This window comes from Lissotriton helveticus, chromosome 10 (assembly GCF_964261635.1).
Source record: "Lissotriton helveticus chromosome 10, aLisHel1.1, whole genome shotgun sequence".
NCBI classification, from domain to species: Eukaryota; Metazoa; Chordata; class Amphibia; order Caudata; family Salamandridae; genus Lissotriton; species Lissotriton helveticus.
In genome coordinates, this window is record NC_136071.1 from 539,805,045 (window position 1) to 539,825,004 (window position 19,960).

Genomic DNA, 19,960 nt, shown 5'->3' on the forward strand with positions numbered 1-19,960 from the left:
TGCCCGTCATAGCCCAGAGGAGACCGGGCTGGGCCACACTATTGACGCTTGAAATGTAAGCTGGAGTTATACAATTTTGGTTGTGTTTTGAGATCTGCTAATTTGCTGTTCTGTTGTATCTATGTATTCTGATGGCTTTGGGTTGGGGCCCTGCCAAAATGAGTTAATGGAAGATGGGTGGTGGGGTAGTAGGTACCCTTGATGCTTTTCTTAGCAGCTCTGAATCTGCACTGATGCATGGGATCCAATTGATGGAGCGTAGACTATCGCTTGAACGTCCACTTCCAACAAGTATTTATAGCCTCCTGCGCAGTCATTGCAACAACCAATAGACTGTTTAACCGATTCAGAATTGCATAGCAGCCTGTCCAATATAACAAATCATGGTTCAGTGCCATTAACCAAACCTACCCCACAAGTTCAGGAATGCTCATTAAATGCATCTATGATTACCACTAGCGGTAAGAAACTGAATGGGGTTATAGGTGGTTTGGGTGGTGAACCGCCCACAAAAAAAGGAAAAGACGTGCTCCAGCAAAACTAAATACAGTACCCCCCAAGCCAGCAAAGCAAAAGATGGCCACCACTGGTAAAAGAAGCACACATCCGTTTGTAGCAAAGCCAACTGATAGTATTCCTGATTATACCAGTAGTACAGCCCATTTGATCCCCCATCCTCCCCATTTAACATGGATGAGCTATGCTCGTTGTTAGAAGTGAAAATTACAGCTATGATTGATCCGGTGCTCAAAATGTTGACCTCGGGAGAGGATAGACTAAAGAAGATTGAACAGTGTATCTTTGGCACTACACCAACTAACTCTAACATTTCTAATCCACAAATGGATGGTGGGATAGTCTCTCATCAGGTGCAGGTATTTGATACAGTGCAAAAGGGAATTCCGGTAAAAGACTGTAATATGCAATCCTCCACCGCAATAGTTATAAATTCTGAATCCCTATGTACTATCAATCCATCTGATGAGGGTACACCCACGATAAAGGAGATAAGGAACGGGTAGAAGGGTTCCAAGAGTGGGACTCAAGGGATACCTGAGTCCAGTGATTCAAACCAACATATGTCTTTGCATCTCCCTCCGGAAGCAACTCCATGTACAGTGGTCCTTGCAAACGTGCCAAGGCCTCCAAATGTTGCCTGGTAACATTGGTCAGCGCTAAAGAACAAGGCCTTACACTTGCTAGGTAACAGGATGGGGATTAAAGGTTATCTATTTGCTGAGTTCAAAATGATACTGTCATGAAATGCCCTTTCAAGATCAGCTACACGGAGAGGACGAAGGACGGTAACCCCGTTACCTCTCTCCTGTTTTTTGTTTACAGCCCCTGAGAGGACCACAGTATCTGGAAACTGAGGGCCCCTTTATTTTCGGCCATTTCTCCGATGACGTCCCCTCACATGTGACATCGTCACATGTTTTCACCAGGGAGGTCTATCAGGAATCAGCAGTATTTGAGCTCGACAGGGGAGTTGGAGGATGTGCTGCTGTGCCGGAGAGACGAGTCGAGGAAGAAGAAGCCGGAGAAGAGCCTGACCTCTACTTTGCAGCTCCAGTCCTCCCACATCGCGGACCAACGGAGGCTGAGGTGCTGGATCCCGGGAGACCTCCAAGGAAGTGGAGATATCGCCGCATAAGAGAACCGGAGATTGACTCATGGAACCAGGAGTCACCATGCGAAAGGGAGCCGGACCCATTCTGGTACCGCGAAGATGCCAGCCACGTAGCAGGAGGTGCGTGGCTTTCTGAGGCAAGTGCAAGGGTGCGAGGGTGGTTTGCTAGAAAGGCCACCGGTACTGCCCTGAACGACCGCCCAGGGGTAGCGGGAGGGTTCCGGTAATCCCCGGGTTACTTGTGTTTGTGTCAACAAGTGGTGACGGACCGGGTGCCTATTCCTCACCCCCTCACCTCAAAAGAATCACTGTTGATGAAAGAGGACCCAATCTAAAAGATATTTTTCTTCTCTTCTATTTTTTTTGGGTTCCATGAGCAACATCCTTCACCTGACGTGAAAGAAAGAGAAGGAAGAAGTACATAACAAAATCCTGCTGCGCCCTGAAGTTAAAGAGCAAAGGACTTTTGTTTCTGACATGTGATTTGGCTCAATAAAACCTTTTGAACTTGCCTCTCCTTCTCTGGTCTTCTCGTGTTTTATCCACAGGTACATAGAATATCATGGGTTGGGAAGTCACGTAAGTCTTTTCCAGGTGACTGCATGGTTCTTAGCTTTAGATTAACCCTGGGCGAAGAACTACGCTCCGTTCGCGGAGCTTGCGGAGTTTCGGCAGCTCCGCGTTCCGCGGAGAACACGTAGCTGTCGATTACTCCGCGATCCGGTGCGTAGCGTAGTTCTCGCGCGCTGAATAACATTATCGCGTGCGCGGCAATGGCTTACCTTCGTTCTGCGTTCGTTTTTTCCTGGTCGCTTGTGCCACCATGTTTGGAAACACTCTCGCACAGTCCCGTGCGACTGTGCGAACGCGATAACGTCATTTTGATGCGCGATAGCGTCATAAGGATGCGCGAGGATGCTTTTTGGTAAGATCGAGTTGCCGAACACGCAGAAACTGCATTCTTGCACAGAATAACTCGCGAGCATGTTAAAACCATAATAAATTCCCATTTTGGTTAGGAAAAAAAAGCAAAAAACCTTAAAGTTGTACCTTTGGCTTTATTTTTAGGGGGGAAGGACCCCTCTTTTTGTTTCTACTCTTGTTTTGAAGAGTAAGGAGGAAGGGCTCTTGAGTTTACAAGTTCCTGTTCCTGTCCACCAGGCTCCTCCCAGTGCTTTGTCCATGTGGTGCTCACTTTCCTTTGGATTTTGAGCTGGAAGGATCACTTTCTGTCTGTGTTGGCTGCATTACTGATTTACCTTGGATTTAATGAGGACTTTTTGAATTGGAATTCTCTTTTTCAAGTAAGTTTGTGTAATGTATGAGTGATGTAGACTTGTGCTTGTTTGATTTGTTTTTTTTTTAACTACAGTATTCAATCCTGGAATTAAATTATTGATGGAGGCCTGTACTTTCATGAGGTCCCAAATTGTAATTTTTTTTTAACATTGCATTTTGTGGAATTTAAAATGTTTCTAATTTTTAAGCCAATATCTGACCCTAGTACCCCATGTAGTTAGTGTGTAGGCATGCATGAGTTCATTGTATTAACTTTCTGTGGTTGGCCTGGCCATGTGTTGGCGGCCATTTTATGTTTCCAGCCACTTTGCTCTTGCCATAGGCCTCCAACCTTGTGCCCTACTCTGGCAGTAGGCCATAGGTACTACTCATAGGGTCATGAAAGTTAATCAACTGTTTTTGTGGTGTACCCTTAATGTGAAAATCATGGATGGCTTGGATTGATATAGAAAATCTTATTTTTATGTGTGGGGTATTTCTGGTTTTGGGTGTGTTTAAACTTTAAATACTCTGTCAATTTCTGCCATTAGGTAACCCTAGGAATACAGCTTGGGTAGTTTTGGTAACTTCGCACAGTGTGAGCACGTGAACTTACATTTTTTGTCTTGTCCGCGCACTCAATGTACTTGCTCGGGAACGCGAACACGACTTTTTATTCCATTTCGCGCTGCCGAACATGCCGATTTAGCATTCTCGCGGACAATATGTCCCGAGTTGCATAAAAGTTTCTCAAAAATGTTGCAGGTGTTTCTTGTGCACCCAAAAAGTCCTCATTTATGTTATGCTGTCATTTGGTTGTAGTTTTCTCTTTTTGGAGCATGGACCACTTCCATTTTCTGTCCTCTATGTAATTTTTTTTTTTTTTTGGGTGGGGTGACCAATTTGGTGGTCCATTTTGTGAAGCAAAGCATTGTCCCTTTGCCATAGGCATTATTGTCTGTCTTCTCTTTCTTGTCATGTTGTTGTTGGTGGCCAGGCCATGTGGTGGCGGCCATTTTGTGTATGCTTCCTTTGTGATTTATTTTGCCATGTTGTTGTTGGTGGCCAGGCCATGTGGTGGAGGCCATTTTGTAAAGTTGTCCATGTTGTTGTTGGTGGCCAGGCCCTATGGTGGTGATCTTTTTGTGTATGCTTCCTTTGTGATTTATTTTGCCATGTTGTTGTTGGTGGCCAGGCCATGTGGTGGAGGCCATTTTGTGTATGCTTCCTTTGTGATTTATTTTGCCATGTTGTTGTTGGTGGCCAGGCCATGTGGTGGAGGCCATTTTGTGTATACATCCTTTGTGATTTTGCCATGTTGTTGTTGGTGGCCAGGCCCTATGTCGGCGGCCATTTTGTGTGTCCTTCCTTTGTGCTTTTGCCATAGGCATAGGCCTCCAACCTTGTGGCCTACTCTGGCAGTAGGCCATAGGTACTACTCATAGTAGGGTCATGAAAGTTAATCAACTGTTTTTGTGGTGTACCCTTAATGTGAAAATCATGGATGGCTTGGATTGATATAGAAAATCTTATTTTTATGTGTGGGGTATTTCTGGTTTTGGGTGTGTTTAAACTTTAAATACTCTGTCAATTTCTGCCATTAGGTAACCCTAGGAATACAGCTTGGGTAGTTTTGGTAACTTCGCACAGTGTGAGCACGTGAACTTACATTTTTTGTCTTGTCCGCGCACTCAATGTACTTGCTCGGGAACGCGAACACGACTTTTTATTCCATTCGCGCTGCCGAACATGCCGATTTAGCATTCTCGCAGACAATATGTCCTGAGTTGCATAAAAGTTTCTCAAAAATGTTGCAGGTCTTTCTTGTGCACCCAAAAAAACAGAATTTGTCATTTGGTTGTTGTTTTTGGAGCCTGGGCAGGGGTTTGTTTGTATGTGTTTTTGCGGTGTTAGGTTTACAACCTCTGTCTTAGCCATGGGCTATTTATTCCTTGCACATTAACCTGTCATGTGCAGCAGGCATCCTCGTTTTTCTGTCCATATTGGTATCTATATAGGCCTGCTTGACTTTATTGGTTCTTTCTGGACTTCATGTGGCCTTTGAGCTGTGGTGCTGCTGGACTGGTATTATTAGTCTTCTGTTTTGTCTTTTATACATTGGCCTGTGTGTCTTTCAATTGTTCATGTTGCCTTACTGCTTGTTTGACTGATGTTGTTCTGCCTTCTTTACTTGTAGGTGCACAAAAAAGACTGAGGAGGTGCTGGTTGTTTTTTCATCCATCGCTCGTTCTACTGCCAGACGGACGTCCTTCAGTTGTACGCCACGTGTGGTGTGTGACTCATCTGACCAGACATCTCTGCAATTTGTGCTGCTGTGAGCTGACTGACATCAGAAGAAGATGGGCCCTAAGAAAGCTACCAGGTCCTCCACCACAAAGAAAGTTGCTGCGAAGAAGGAACAGCAGAAGGAAGTGTCACTTAAGTCTGGTATGGACCCCAAAACCTTTTTTGGCACCCCAAAAGGAACGCCTGCAGCAGCGGGGTCTGGGGTGCAAGCTGGGACCAGCACATCTGCATTAGTGGGGGCAAGCCAGCATCCCAGGGCCAAGCACATGATGAGGGTCGAAGAGGTAGCCAGCCTTCTGCTTGCGAGCAGTGATACTGAGCCAGAACTAAACTTATCGCTGTATCAAAGTAGTACACAATCCACGCAAGATGGAAGTGCTCAACAACCACCGCCAGCAGTAGATGTTCAACAACCACAACCACCGCCCGCAATAGGAGTTGTTCACCCACAACCACAACCACTTCCCGCAACAGTTGTTGAACAACCACAACCACCGCCCGCAACAGTTGTTGTTGAAAAACCCCAGCCCGCAATAGTACTTCCTCAAGAACAACAACCACCATCTCCGCACCAAATAGTAGTAGTTGTTCCTCCCGAAGTCGGAGCAGTTCAGGAAGTAGAGCCTCCTTCCGAGCAAGAAGAAGAGGAAGCCACTTCTGTAGGTGATCTATTTCCTTTGAATTCACCAAGGGAAAGGAGGGTTAGTGCATCGAGTTCTTCGCACAGCATCCCTTCCGATGACCTTGATACGGATTGGCAGCCACAACTATCTGCGCATTCAAAGGAGAGACATCCCAAGAAGACCATGCTAGGAAAAAGGAAGTTTCCAGGCAGGCTTGAACTTATGGAGGTCGATGTAGGTGAGCAGGATACTGCTGGTGATAAAGACGGGTCTGACACTGTCATCATCACAAGCGTTATTCCTGGTGCAGAGGATGTAGAGACCAACATTTTCACCCTATCCAGAAATGCTGCAATGACTGATGAGCAGGTACCACGCATAACTCCTACACACTCAACACCCAAAGTAACACCAGCTCCAATTTTTTCAACAGCGAAGGCCCGGCAGCATCCGACATCCAGCAGAAGCGCCACTTCAACAGAAGGAGGTAGTGGCAGTACTAGGACTGAGCTGTCCCATAGTGAAATTCCACAATCCTCCAGTCCATCCGGCATTGGCAGTGGGTCCTCCTCTTCCTATGGCAGGAGACAAAAGTTTACCTCCCCAGTGTGGGACTTCTTTACGGTTCACCCAGTTCAGGAGAACATTGCTGTATGCACCATTTGTCATGTCAATGTTAGTCGTGGTAAGCTTGGTACAAACTATGGGACTGGAGGCCAAACGACCCATTTGAAAAAAACACACTTGATCAGGTGGGAGAACCACCTTGCAAGCTTAAAAACTGTTAGCACTCGTGTTGGTGGGGATACAGTGGTACAAGGTCCACTCATGGTTGACCAGGAGGTAGAAGAAGAGGGAGACGATGACCTTCTATCTAGGAGTGGTACACAATGGACCCCTGTCGCCAGAACTGGAGTGGTAAAGTCCACATCCTCCGCATCTGCAACTTCTCAGTGGCACCAGAGTCAGCTGGAAACACCAAGGAGTGCAAAGTCTGCGATGCAAGGTGGTCCGTCTAGCACAACTCAAAGACATGCAAAGCAGCTTACCATTCCTAGCATGTTAAGGCAGGAGGGAAAGTACGAGCGGAACCACCCAGTAGCACGTTTATACAATGCCAAACTTGCGAAAATGTTAGCACTGGACCTTCTCCCATTTTCATTTGTTGAGGCTGTTGGATTTCTGGAATTAGTGGCAACCCTCTGCCCAAAATGGAACGTTCCCAGTCGCTACTATTTTGCCCGAGTGGCTGTTCCAGCACTACACCACGATGTGCTGGAATTGATTGGGAAAGCCTTACAACAGAGTGTTGTCCATTGTATCCACCTGACAACAGACATGTGGAGCAGTTGCGATGCTACAGATTTCATGTGCATCACCGCACACTGGATCTCTTTTGCAGGTGTTAAAGACAAGTTAACTTCAGGCCTCCGTGACGTTGCTGGAATTTTTAATGATACGCGCAGACATGCAACTATAGCCATGTTTGGTATGGACAAAAGTCATACTGCTGAAAACATTTTGTCTGACTTTAACGACAAGGTCTTTGAATGGCTGAAACCAAGAGGCCTTAAGATTGGTTTTGTTTCCACCGACAATGGCAGTAATGTAGTGAAGGCAATGAGAGAAGGACATTATTTCAGGGTACCCTGTTTGGCACACTGCATAAACTTAGTCGTGCAAGACTTTCTGAAAAATGAAGCCAAAGTCAGCAACATAATGGCCATCTGCAGAAGAATATGCACGCACTTTAACCATTCTTTCAAAGGACGGAAGCTGCTACGGGTCATTCAGCAAGAGCATAGGTTGCCAGTCAAAGCACTGATCCAGGAGGTCCCAACACGTTGGAACTCAACTTATTTCATGCTTGAGCGTCTCTTTGAGCAGTACATCCCACTGAATGCTTATGTCATGTCAAGAAGATTAGGGGATCCTACTGTTAATCTTAAAGCCCTGACCATTGAGATGTGGCAGTGGGACCTCATTAAATGCATCACAGAGATGCTACAACCCTTTGAGGTCTTCACACGTGCAGTTAGCAGGGAGGACTGTACTATGGGCCAAGCCATCCCATTGTTGTACATGCTTGAGCAACAGGTGAAGGAGGTCTGTCAAACATACGAAGGTGACGAACAAAAAGTTGATGCATATACCTTAGCCAAGGGCTTAGTCAACCGCTTGTGTGAAAATGTAAGGCTCAACAATATTGTGTCAGGTGAACATTACATAACTGCAACAATCTTGGATCCACGGTACAAATTATTTGTCAGCAGTAACGAAGTAATTCCATTTTCAGATGAGGATGTTGACAAGTACAAAACTTCCATAGCTGCGGAAGCTAATGAGTTAGAAACTGAACGGCTGTTACTTAAAGGCCTGCCACTGCCAGCCCAGGCCAGTCCAAGTACTCCTGACGCAAGTTCTTCACAGCATGAGAGCAGTGCGTCTGCTTTCCAGCAGGCACCAACAGTACCAAAAGCAGCACCTACACGATCTGATTCAGCAGACCCAACCAAAAGCATAACTGCTTTTTTTCTACAGAAAGGGATGGGTAAGTCCGTTGCTGTTGCAAAGGGAAAAGAGGACCAGCAAAGCCGAGCACCAATGAACATTGAGCGGATGGTTCAGGCCTATCTGGATGACACAACAGAGGTGTTCATGGAGCAAAGCCCATTGGTCTATTGGTATGAAAGAAGGAGACAGTGGCCAGTGCTGAGCAGGCTGGCGATAAAGTATCTGGCTTGTCCTGTAGCCAGTGTCTCCTCTGAGCGGGTTTTCAGTGCTGCTGGTGCCATTGTCACATCGAAAAGGACTAGTCTCTCCCCCAAAAGCGTGGAGCGGCTGACAATGATAAAAATGAATCAACGCTTCATACCACCAGACTATCAAGTACGTGAATCACCGCCGGATGAAGAAAGCGAGTGCGAAGAAGACGTCCTCACTACTGGGTTACATGACCTACTTCTGTCTGAACGCACAGAGTTTGAGGACGAGCTCCTCTTCCCTGACAACTAGGACAGGTATATTAAAGGAATGATGCAATGCATTGCATAGGATTGTTTAGCCGACTCTGAGCAAATGTGCATGGAATAAAATTATACTAGTAACTTCAGACTCACGTGATGGGCAATTTTCCCATGTTATTTAATAATATAAATTATTTATGCACTTGTGACCCTACTACTACAGGTGCAGTCAGTACTTAATTTATCGTTCGTAGTTCATGTTCATGTTGCACAACGTACTTTTTTTGTGAAACAGTCCCCCCTCCACCCCCCCAACAAACACAAATGAACTTCAAATGTTTTCTTGTGAAAATATCTTTGTTTTATTTTTATATTTTCATAATGATAATAGAAAAATAAAATATATAACAAATGTAACCCCCTGACCCAGAGCTGTCCCTACCCTCCCCTAACCCCAACCAAATTTCAACCCAAATGTACACCCCAACTCCCACATCCCACCCACCAACAAAAGGATTAAAAAAGGGGCAAAAAACAGGGTCCATTTCAAAGCCGGCGGGCTTTCAGGTGTTTGTCCACCATTATCTTCACACGCTCCTCTAGACCGTCCTCCAGCTTCTTCCGCTCCTCCTCCAACTTCGCTACCCGGCGGAGAATCTTTGCTTTGAAATCACGGCACCTACACTTGCATGCATGTTGTTGTTGTTGTGGGGGGGCCGCCGAAGATGTAACAATGCGGCGGCGGGCGGCTGCCTGACCACGGCGACGTAGTCCTGCAGGCTTGGGGCCCGGGGCATTGGAAGAGGCAGCAGCTGCTGCCGCCGCCTCCTCCTCCTCCTCCTCGGCCTGATCCACCAGCCGGCGGTAGGCCTCTACAATTGCCTGCAGTTTCCGCTGCCGGGCCCGGACTGCCAACTCCTTCCTTGTTGGTTTTTGGGAAGGAGTAACTATAAAGAAAGAAACAGAATTGTTGTAATCCAAACTCCCCGCAAATCAAGAACACAACATTGATTCAACACATAGTGGGCGGCACAGTAGCACTAGCAAGCAAGCTGAGTACCAGAAATTGTGTTGCGTCTATCTTGAACATTCTACAGCCTCTATTAATTTTTTGGACTTTTTGGCACGGCATTATGCCTGCCCTATTAGCATGGGTGTACTTCAACGGTCACACACATTAGAACGAACACCTGTCTTTTTCATATCTCCTTTTGTATTATATACTCTGATTCCGGGAAGGCGGGAACACTCTCAAAGTAACATTAATTAACAGGGGGCAGCTAGTAGCACATGTCTAGTAAAGACTATAATACTTTATACCGCGCAACAAACCTTATTTGGTTTGTGTTTCACCAGCAACGACCCATGCACCCAGTCGTCCCCTCCTTCCCTTGCCTTTGGGTTTGCCCAAAACACCGCTGCTGCTGAGACTATCCACTAACCACCGGTATTGGGTGTGTCTCCCAACCACGCTGGCAGCTGTTTTCCCCTTTACATGATTTAACAACAACCCATGCATCCGACTGCTATCAGCCACTTGCATTACTGTAGTGGTAATGCTTAGCATGCTAATGACAAGTAAAGGTAACATCATATATTTTCCAGTAGAGTACAGTGAGAAAGTTTTCCCCTCCCACCAAGTAATGCAGATCACTATTGAATGTAACTTACCATCGCCCGCCGCTGTTGGCTCCCCCCCCACTGCTGCTGGTGTAGGTGCCTCTGTTCCTCCTGTCCCCGCCGGGATCGCTGAAGCTGCGCCGCTGTCCCCGTCGGCACTGGTCGATGGTAAGGGTTCTGCACCTATAAAAATAAGTACACCTTTTTAGATGGATGCACAGCCCCCTTTCTACTTGTTCACCAAGAATGGAGTTCTTCAAAACAGTTAAGTACAACGTACGTAATCAGTATGAGTCCACATTGCATAGTACAGCAGAGTCACTACACATATTAGCATTCATTGTTATGGTATGGTACCCAAGCTCATCTCATCTGTCCTGCTACTCTAGTCCTTGGAAATTGGAAGTGAACTATGTAACCTTTGTACATCAATGTATCCAGTTTTGCGCATGTTAACTCGCAGCTTGTTGCGCAGTACGAGAAGACGCTCTGGGGCAACACATCATTGTTCAATGCATACACCTGAAGAGGTGGGAAAGTAAAAGGGCCCGTATTTAAGTTTTCTATGTGGATTGTGGAATAGAGTTTGCTTACAGGTTACAACTTCTTTTTAGCATGGCTGCATAAAACTGGAATAAATGTATTTCATACTGTCTAACGTGCACCACTTTTGTCATTATTTTTCGGCAGGTGAGAAGATTGCCTTCTACGAAGCGGACATTTCCATAGCTTACAAAAAAAGAGGAATATCTGACTAGTATACGTTGGTGAGAGGTCTCCGATAGTTGCCACATTTCCCTATTGTGCACTAGTAGCTGTACAAATGTTGATTACTTTATTATGCCTTTTTTAACTCTGGATTTTTTCTGGTGGGCCCTTCAACGTATTTGACGGAACAACTTAAAAACATTGATGTTACTTACTTACTTCTAACAAAATAAAGCTTTTGAATGACCACTTTGACTCTGAAGTTTATTTTCAGTGTCTGTTGTCTTAGAGACTCACACGAGTGAGTGAGCAAAAGGGGGTTTCTTAGGTAACGGTTTGTGTCCTAAAAGCATTCGGCATCTTGGTATTGGGGTTCAGGAGTGTGAATTGAATAATTGACCAATGACTCAGGCCATATAGGCTGACGTTCAGTGAATTGTGCGTTCCTCAGAGTTCTGTGACTGAGGTGTAAGTAAGGTCCAACCTGCCTATCAGTACCAACATCCAATTTTCGTGTGCATAGTTACATAGTTGTGTAATATGTATATAACTCCATAGGAGATAGAATACCCAAAAGACTAGTAGTGGTATACTAACGTTTACAAAAATACTAGACAAACATCATTCTGGATGCATACTTGGTTGCTGTCAATTGCCAAAGCAGACACATTACAGAGGAAAAAACAAGCACTGTTGGACTTACTGGGGACAGCAGCAGGATCCTCAGTAGAGGAGCTCTGTGTAAGTGGTGGTTCACCCGCCGACTCGGTCCCTGTATTCTGCTTGCCCCTGGGTTCTGTGGTTCATGTAAAAAATAATAAACAAAGAGAAAAACATTGAGTGCTGTGAAACATAGACATCATTGCAAAAAACACTGCTACAGTGGAACAGAGCCGGAGGCAACAAATCCATGCCAGGGGCCGCAACGCAAATATGTATCCATCCTTAGAGTATTATTAAATTAAGGATATCTATTGGTGCGGTGGCCCCTCAAGTTTGGTGCCCCTGTGCAGTTGCACAGCTTGCACATGCCCCCTAGAGCCGGCCCTGGCTGAGGTAAGAAGAACAAAGTAACGTTAGCATTCTTTGCAAGAAAAGGATTCGATTCATGCAGAAGAGAAGGCCGTGAAAAAAATGCTACAATATGCAAACTACGTACAATTATCCATCCACCGCTATTTCACTGACGGACAAAGGAAGGACAAGACTCTATTAATAGCATTAACTAACTTCAGTTCTCAACAATAAAGAAAATCTCACATCAATAAACAGCAACAGCTAGCGCCAAGTTGAAACAACACGCAAGAGCCAGTGAAGAAGAAGAACACTGTCATACAATGACAGTAGATATACCGGAATACATCGCAAATGTAACTAGGAGCAACAGTCATCGCGTTACTTATTCAGCCAATATTTACAAAGATACAATAACAATATTTATACAACTATATATATATATATATATATATATATATATATATATATATATATATATATATATTATATAACTATATTACCTACTGGCGGTCGCCAGTAGGTATATATAGTTAGGATTTTTTCTCTATGGGTTTTTTGAAAATTCTATGTCTAATAACTTTGGCGTTTGTGGACGGAATTGGCTGAAATTTTCAGGAAAATGGCACATTTTGTTTCTGAGCAGCCCCTGAAAATTTTGGGGGGGTTCGTCAAGGGGGGGCCGAGAAAAAAGGGGGGTCCCAAAACGCGTTTTTCCCATGTTAATTTCCATAGGGCGGTTGGCCTCACTTTTAGCCCGAACGGCTGAATGGATTTGCACGAAACTTGGCAAAATTGTAGGGACTGGTAGCCCGATGTGCCTTTTGTAGGTCTCAATATATGTGCTTCAGTGGATTTTGAGAAATTAATGTTCAAAAAAAGATATATATCTGTAGCAGCGGACTGGGCAGCGCTCCGCTACGCGTACTTTTCGCGCAACGGAGCTTTGTGAAGCGAAGCTGATTGGTTCTCCGGCGTCTGTCAACATTCCAAACAGTCCGTAGCGGCCGCCATCTTGTCTCTCGGTAGGATCGAGAGACAAGAGGAGGCCAAAGCGAAGGGGCAAATGACCATAAGGGGGCATAGTACATTGTCGCTCACCCCCTAGGTTTGATGTGGAGGTTTTAAAAGGGCCCCGCGGGGCAAAAAAAAATAAACATAATAATAATCGAACAGCTGAATGGATTTGCACGAAACTTGGCAAAATTGTAGGGACTGGTAGCCCGATGTGCCTTTGCTAGATCTCAATATATGTGCTTCAGTGGATTTTGAGAAATTAATGTTCAAAAAAAGGTATATATCTGTAACAGCGGACTGGGCAGCGCTCCGCTACGCGTACTTTTCGCGCAACGGAGCTTTGTGAAGCGAAGCTGATTGGTTCTCCGGCGTCTGTCAACATTCCAAACAGTCCGTAGCGGCCGCCATCTTGTCTCTCGGTAGGATCGAGAGACAAGAGGAGGCCAAAGCGAAGGGGCAAATGACCATAAGGGGGCATAGTACATTGTCGCTCACCCCCTAGGTTTGATGTGGAGGTTTTAAAAGGGCCCCGCGGGGCAAAAAAAAATAAAAATAATAATAATCGAACAGCTGAATGGATTTGCACGAAACTTGGCAAAATTGTAGGGACTGGTAGCCCGATGTGCCTTTGCTAGATCTCAATATATGTGCTCCAGTGGATTTTGAGAAATTAACGTTCAAAAAAAGGTATATATCTGTAACAGCGCACCGCTTCGCGTACTTTTCGCGTTACGGAGCTTTGCGAAGCGAAGCTGATTGGCTCTCCGGTGTCTGTAAACATTCCAAACAGTCCGTAGCGGCCGCCATCTTGTCTCTCGGTAGGATCGAACAGCTGAATGGATTTGCACGAAACTTGGCAAAATTGTAGGGACTGGTAGCCCGATGTGCCTTTGCTAGGTCTCAATATATGTGCTTCAGTGCATTTTGAGAAATTAACGTTCAGAAACAAGATATATATCTGTAACAGCGCTCCGCTTCGCGGAGATAAAATTATATGTGTATTACCTAGCTGTTGCTAACACCAGTTAGCGACGGCTAGTAGAAGATAGCGACCATCTTGGGCCCCACTTTGCATGTGAGTGATATTTATCACTAATGACATGCAAAGTGGGCATGCCAAGATGTTAGCGACTGGAAACAGTCGCTAACATCGCTATCTCCTATTATCAACTTTTGGAAATATTCGAGATAAGGGCGAATATCTCCAAAAGCTACCACCTGCCCTGAGCAGTTCTTAGCCATGTTATCCGATGGGAGGTGGATAACATGGCTAAGAGCATTAGCTCGGTAATGCATGAATATCGCTGAGTTTTCAGCGATATTAATGCATTGCGGTCGTTTTTTATCGTATTTCCGATAAACCTTGATAATAGCAAGGTTTATCTGCGATAATTTCTGACGGTAAAAAAATCGTTGCTAAGCATCGTTAGGGATAAATATCGCTTAACTTTGGTAATATGCCCCAACGTCTGTTAACGTTCGATTCGAAGGAAATCAGGAAGTGTTGAAAAACATTGTCTGCGCCATCTTGTCTTTTTTCAAATGCCACACTTTTGTCGTGCACGGCAGCCATTTTAGATGCCTTGACCAGACCCACTCTGTGCACGCTGTCGATCCTTAGCATGGCTCCCCACCCTCGCAAGCATCTCCCCCAGGCAGTGGTCACCCCCGCTCTCTGTCTTATGCATGGGTAATAAACCTCCCCCATCTGCGCTGCTGTTCCCTGAGAATCACACCCTGTGCCCGCCCGACACCTCCCTTTCGCCCTATTCACTACCGCACCCTCTGACACTCCTTTTCCTCTGTGTCCGATTGTCCAAACTGGTCCTAGGGTATCAGCTAGCCCTGCAGATGTAGTTTATGGCCACAGCTGTAAAGAATCACCCCTCTTCAAAGGAGTTATAGTAGATCAAGGCCCACACTCGATGAGATCCGTCACAGCAGAAGCGTTGCTATTATCTGAAAACCATCCTGTATTGTGATTGGGGAGGGGACCGAGCCTGAAGCGGAAGATTCCAGGGATGACTGTTTGTACATCAAAGTTTTTACAATTATGTGTCACATTAAAAATATATAGCACTCCGACAAAGTAGTAAGATTATAAAACTTTAATAATTTATAAATATATACAAGAAAACAAAAATAGTAATAACATATAAACATTTTTAGGGAAAAACAACGAAGTAGCGGTCGGCTGTGCGAATAGTCCCAACGCAGCACAACGTCCAGATTTCCGGCGTGGGGCGTCGCGGGGGGTGGGTCATCAGTAGCAAACTGTTGTGCGAATAGTTCCAAGGCAGCAGAACGCGCCGAAATCTAGATGACACGAAAGTGATGTCTAGTAAGTTGCCACCCAGCAAATAACGGCATGGGGCGTCGCGGGGGGTGGGTCATCAGTAGCAAACTGTTGCGCGAATAGTTCCAAGGCAGCAGAACGATGGCACCAAGGTGATGTCCAGTAAGTTGCCGCACTGGTTTTGGTATCCTACAATGCTGCTCCGAATAACGGCGTGGGGCGCCCCGGGGGAGGCGGCGTGAACGGGCCTCTCCAGGTGGAGTGTCATCTGTTGTAGTGGGGCGCCCCTTTACCGTTTCAGTTGCCATTCCGTCCGTTTTTGGTCCACTGTGTCAAAAGCCGCAATTCAGCTGAGTTGCGCCCACTCTTGTGGTGCAGCGATAGGCGGCTGTCACAGGACTCTCAAAATGGCGGCAGGCTCTTTCCTTTTTGGGCCTGGTCCACTGAAATGGCCCTGGGACACCTTGGAAATCGGACGCTTGTCTGCTAGGTCTTGGACCCCATTCTCGAAAGCGTCCCCTCCGCCTTGAGAATTCATCAAAAGTTTTGGGGGCTCCGACTCCTGCAGGCTTCTGGTGGGGAGCGGCTGCCATGATTGCTCGCGGAATGACCACGACGGAGCCACGAGATGGTGGTGCTTTCATGCTGACGCCAGCTTCAGTCTGAAACATCCAGAAACAAGGTGGGGCTTTCATCGTTTGGGAAAAAAAAAAGTTTTCATCCTATGAAAAGTGTTGTTTTTAGGTCACATGATCATGCCTTCCATCATTAGGAAACCAAAAGTAAAATGAACCAATGAAAAGTTTTATAAACAAGTCACATGACCTGTTATGCGGCATAGGGTGTAAAATGCGGAGAAAATACGTTGGCACGTGAGGCGGCGTCAGTAGCGGACCGATGTGCGAATAGGCCGAAGGCAACACAACGCGCCAAGATCCGGATGGCACCGAGGTGGTGTCCAGCAAGTTGCAGCACTGGTGTGGCCATACTACAATGCTGAAAGTCGGCGTGGGGCGCCCCGTTGGCCTGTGAGTTTGCGTCAGTAGCGGACCGATGTGCGAATAGGCCGAAGGCAGCACAACGCGCCAAGATCCGGATGGCACCGAGGTGGTGTCTAGTAAGTTGCCGCACTGGTGTGGCTATCCAACAATGCTGAAAGTCGGCGTGGGGCGCCCCGTTGGCCTGTGAGTTTGCGTCAGTAGCGGACCGATGTGCGAATAGGCCGAAGGCAGCACAACGCGCCAAGATCCGGATGGCACCGAGGTGGTGTCTAGTAAGTTGCCGCACTGGTGTGGCCATCCAACAATGCTGAAAGTCGGCGTGGGGCGCCCCGTTGGCCTGTGAGTTTGCGTCAGTAGCGGACCGATGTGCGAATAGGCCGAAGGCAGCACAACGCGCCAAGATCCGGATGGCACCGAGGTGGTGTCTAGTAAGTTGCCGCACTGGTGTGGCCATCCTACAATGCTGAAAGTCGGCGTGGGGCGCCCCGTTGGCCTGTGAGTTTGCGTCAGTAGCGGACCGATGTGCGAATAGGCCGAAGGCAGCACAACGCGCCAAGATCCGGATGGCACCGAGGTGGTGTCTAGTAAGTTGCCGCACTGGTGTGGCCATCCTACAATGCTGAAAGTCGGCGTGGGGCGCCCCGTTGGCCTGTGAGATGGCGTCAGTAGCGGACCGATGTGCGAATGGGGCCAAAGGCAGCGCAACAATATTTTCTGATTTGAAGACACCACAAGGCGCTGAGATGCCAAGATCCGGATGGCACCGAGGTGGTGTCTAGCAAGTTGTGGCACTGGTGTGGCCATCGTACAATGGTAAAAGTCGGCGTGGGGCGCCCTGTTGGCCTGTGAGATGGTGTCAGTAGCGGACTGATGTGTGAATGGGGCCAAAGGCAGCGCAACAATATTTTCTACTATATTTTCGGAGTAGAAGACACCACAAGGCGCTGAGATGCCAAGATCCGGATGGCACCGAGGTGATGTGTAAGTTGCGGACCGATGTGCGAATGGGGCCAAAGGCAGCTCAACAATATTTTCTGAAGAGAATACACCACAAGGCGCTGAGATGCCAAGATCCGGATGGCACCGAGGTGATGTCTAAGTTGCGGACCGATGTGCGAATGGGGCCAAAGGTAGCGTAACAAGATTTTCTGTATGGAAGATACCACTAGGCGTTGAGATGCCAAGATTCGGATGGCACCGAGGTGATGTCTAGCAAGTTGTGCCACTGGTGTGGCCATCGTACAATGGTAAAAGTCGGCGTGGGGCGCCCTATTGGCCTGTGAGATGGTGTCAGTAGCGGACTGATGTGCGAATGGGGCCAAAGGCAGCGCAACAATATTTTCTGACTGACACCACAAGGCGCTGAGATGCCAAGATCCGGATGGCATCGAGGTGATGTCTAAGTTGCGGACTGATGTGCGAATGGGGCCAAAGGCAGCGTAACAATATTTTCTGTATGGAAGATACCACTAGGCGTTGAGATGCCAAGATTCGGATGGCACCGAGGTGATGTCTAGCAAGTTGGTGTGGTCATCCTACAATGCTGAAACTCGGCGTGGGTCACCCCATTAGCCTGTGAGATGGCGTCAGTAGCGGACCGATGTGCGAATAGGCCGAAGGCAGCACAACGCGCCGAGATCCGGATGGCACCGAGGTGATGTCTAGCAAGTTGCTGTACTTGTGTGGTCATCCTACAATGCTGAAACTCGGCGTGGGTCGCCCCATTAGCCTGTGAGATGGCTGTTCTTTGGATTTGGGCCTGGTCCACTAAAATGGCCCTGGGACACCTTAGAACTCGGACGCTCGATTTTTTTTTCCTTTCCTGTACATGCAAAAAAAGGTAAATGCCCGGTATGTTACACGCTTCATCTGCCACGATGAACTCTCCAGAGGAACCGAAAAAAAATATAGTTGTGGTAACTATACCATGCATCGTCATATGGAGAGGTGGCACCAATTAATTATAGTGCTGCATAAAAGAGAGATTTGGAGGAGAACCCCTGACCTGCTAGTACATTCATTAAAGAAGTGGCACTGAGAGCTTCAGAGGCAAGGGAAACGGTCCCAAATATTTAGAAGAACTTTGGAAAGATTAAAATGACATGTTTAGATTGTGGTAAATTAATTTCATGTGGGCAGATGAGTGTTACTCTAATAAATACAGCATATGAACATCATCATAGTCGATGGTTGGTAGAGACATTTTGACTATATCCTGGACCTGCCCGTCCTCGCCCAAAATGGCGCCGGAATAAATGGGACTCGTAACTCCTTGTTGTGTACTGGTTGCACAACCTTGATATCACGAGATACGTATGCAGTTTTGAAGCACATGGCGGGCGGGGACGAGAATTGATTGAATATTTCGACATCCCTATTGATATTAAGTTCTGATGTGTTATTGATTACTGTACTGTTGAAAATTCGAATTAACGTCAACCATGGTACTTGCCCGCAAATGTATATCTAGATAATTTTATTGTAACTGGCCCTGTCGTATTTTAATTATAAAATGTACGTCCACCGATTCCGTAACTGTTAGACACCTTAGTTTTTGCAACCTAATGGCCCGCCCGTTACGTTCCTCTACAGTGTAAATGTCTATTCATCATATACGATTACAGTTTGCTCCGTGGCAGGCCCACGTGGTTATAGGCTCGTATTTGTATAATGAAATTTTCACAATAAAGGTTTTTAAAAGAAAACATGGTAGTAGTGTATACATTGGTAAAGTTTTTAATAATAGTCACTGTTTTAGAATCATTAAAAGGCAAGTGAAATAAAGCAGACCAATTACATGAAGGGTAAAAGGTATAATACGAAGGAACGCAGTAAAGATAAATGGTCAAGGGCTGTTGTGTTTTCTATTCCTGCAACATAAAGTGATTGATAAGAATCTCATATTCAGGCGTATCGGCGACTAAGACAGCAGGTCGACCCTCTTTTGCTCAACGGCTCCGTCATGGGACGAAGAAACGCTCTTTTTCTCGAAAAAAGAATATATTTTACTTGCAGGACAGTTGTAAAATTTCCGGGAAAGTACATTAGCCTGGAACATTATAACATATATTTAAGAGAAAATAATGTTCGGAAGTAATTAAAAGCGTAATTTTTAGGTGATATGACCAAGGCTTTCATCATTAGAATAAGAAAAGTAAAATGAACCAATGAAAAGTTTTATTAACAAGTCACATGACTTGTTATGCTTACGTTACGCGCTGCGCGCCCCGGATGACTTCCGGATGCGCTAACGCGGCGCGTCATATGACGCATTACGCGACAACGCAGGTCCAGAATATAGTCAAAATGTCTCCACCAACCAGCGGTCGAAACACAACCCCTTTCAGCAGGCTAAATAGTTCTGTTAAATGACAACAGAAGGGACAGGCAACAAGAACCATCAGTCAAAGAGGGGAGGGCTAGTTCTTCTCTACCGGGTTACATTGGGGCGCTACCGGAACTGATCGAATTGGTAGTCTACAGTGTTTCTGGATGTTTCA

The 19,960-nt window shown here is 46.2% G+C and overlaps 2 protein-coding genes across 2 annotated transcripts in view; one reads left to right on the plus strand and one right to left on the minus strand.

The window, feature by feature from the left end:
- The first annotated feature begins 6,768 nt into the window (after positions 1-6,768).
- On the plus strand, positions 6,769-11,373 carry LOC144785386 (zinc finger BED domain-containing protein 4-like). The gene is made up of 2 exons (XM_078664333.1): positions 6,769-8,858; positions 11,115-11,373. The coding sequence occupies exon 1, from the start codon at positions 6,838-6,840 to the stop codon at positions 8,851-8,853; it is 2,016 nt and encodes a 671-aa protein (XP_078520459.1). The 5' UTR covers positions 6,769-6,837; the 3' UTR covers positions 8,854-8,858; positions 11,115-11,373.
- Positions 9,132-19,960, minus strand: part of LOC144784055 (uncharacterized) — a 52,233-nt gene continuing 41,404 nt past the window's right edge. Inside the window, exons 2-4 of the mRNA XM_078662753.1 lie at positions 11,836-11,928; positions 10,476-10,607; positions 9,132-9,751 (exon numbers count right to left, since the gene is read on the minus strand). Coding sequence (XP_078518879.1) covers positions 9,351-9,751; positions 10,476-10,607; positions 11,836-11,928 — 626 coding nt within the window. The 3' untranslated portion in view covers positions 9,132-9,350. The remainder of the gene's footprint in view (positions 9,752-10,475; positions 10,608-11,835; positions 11,929-19,960) is intronic.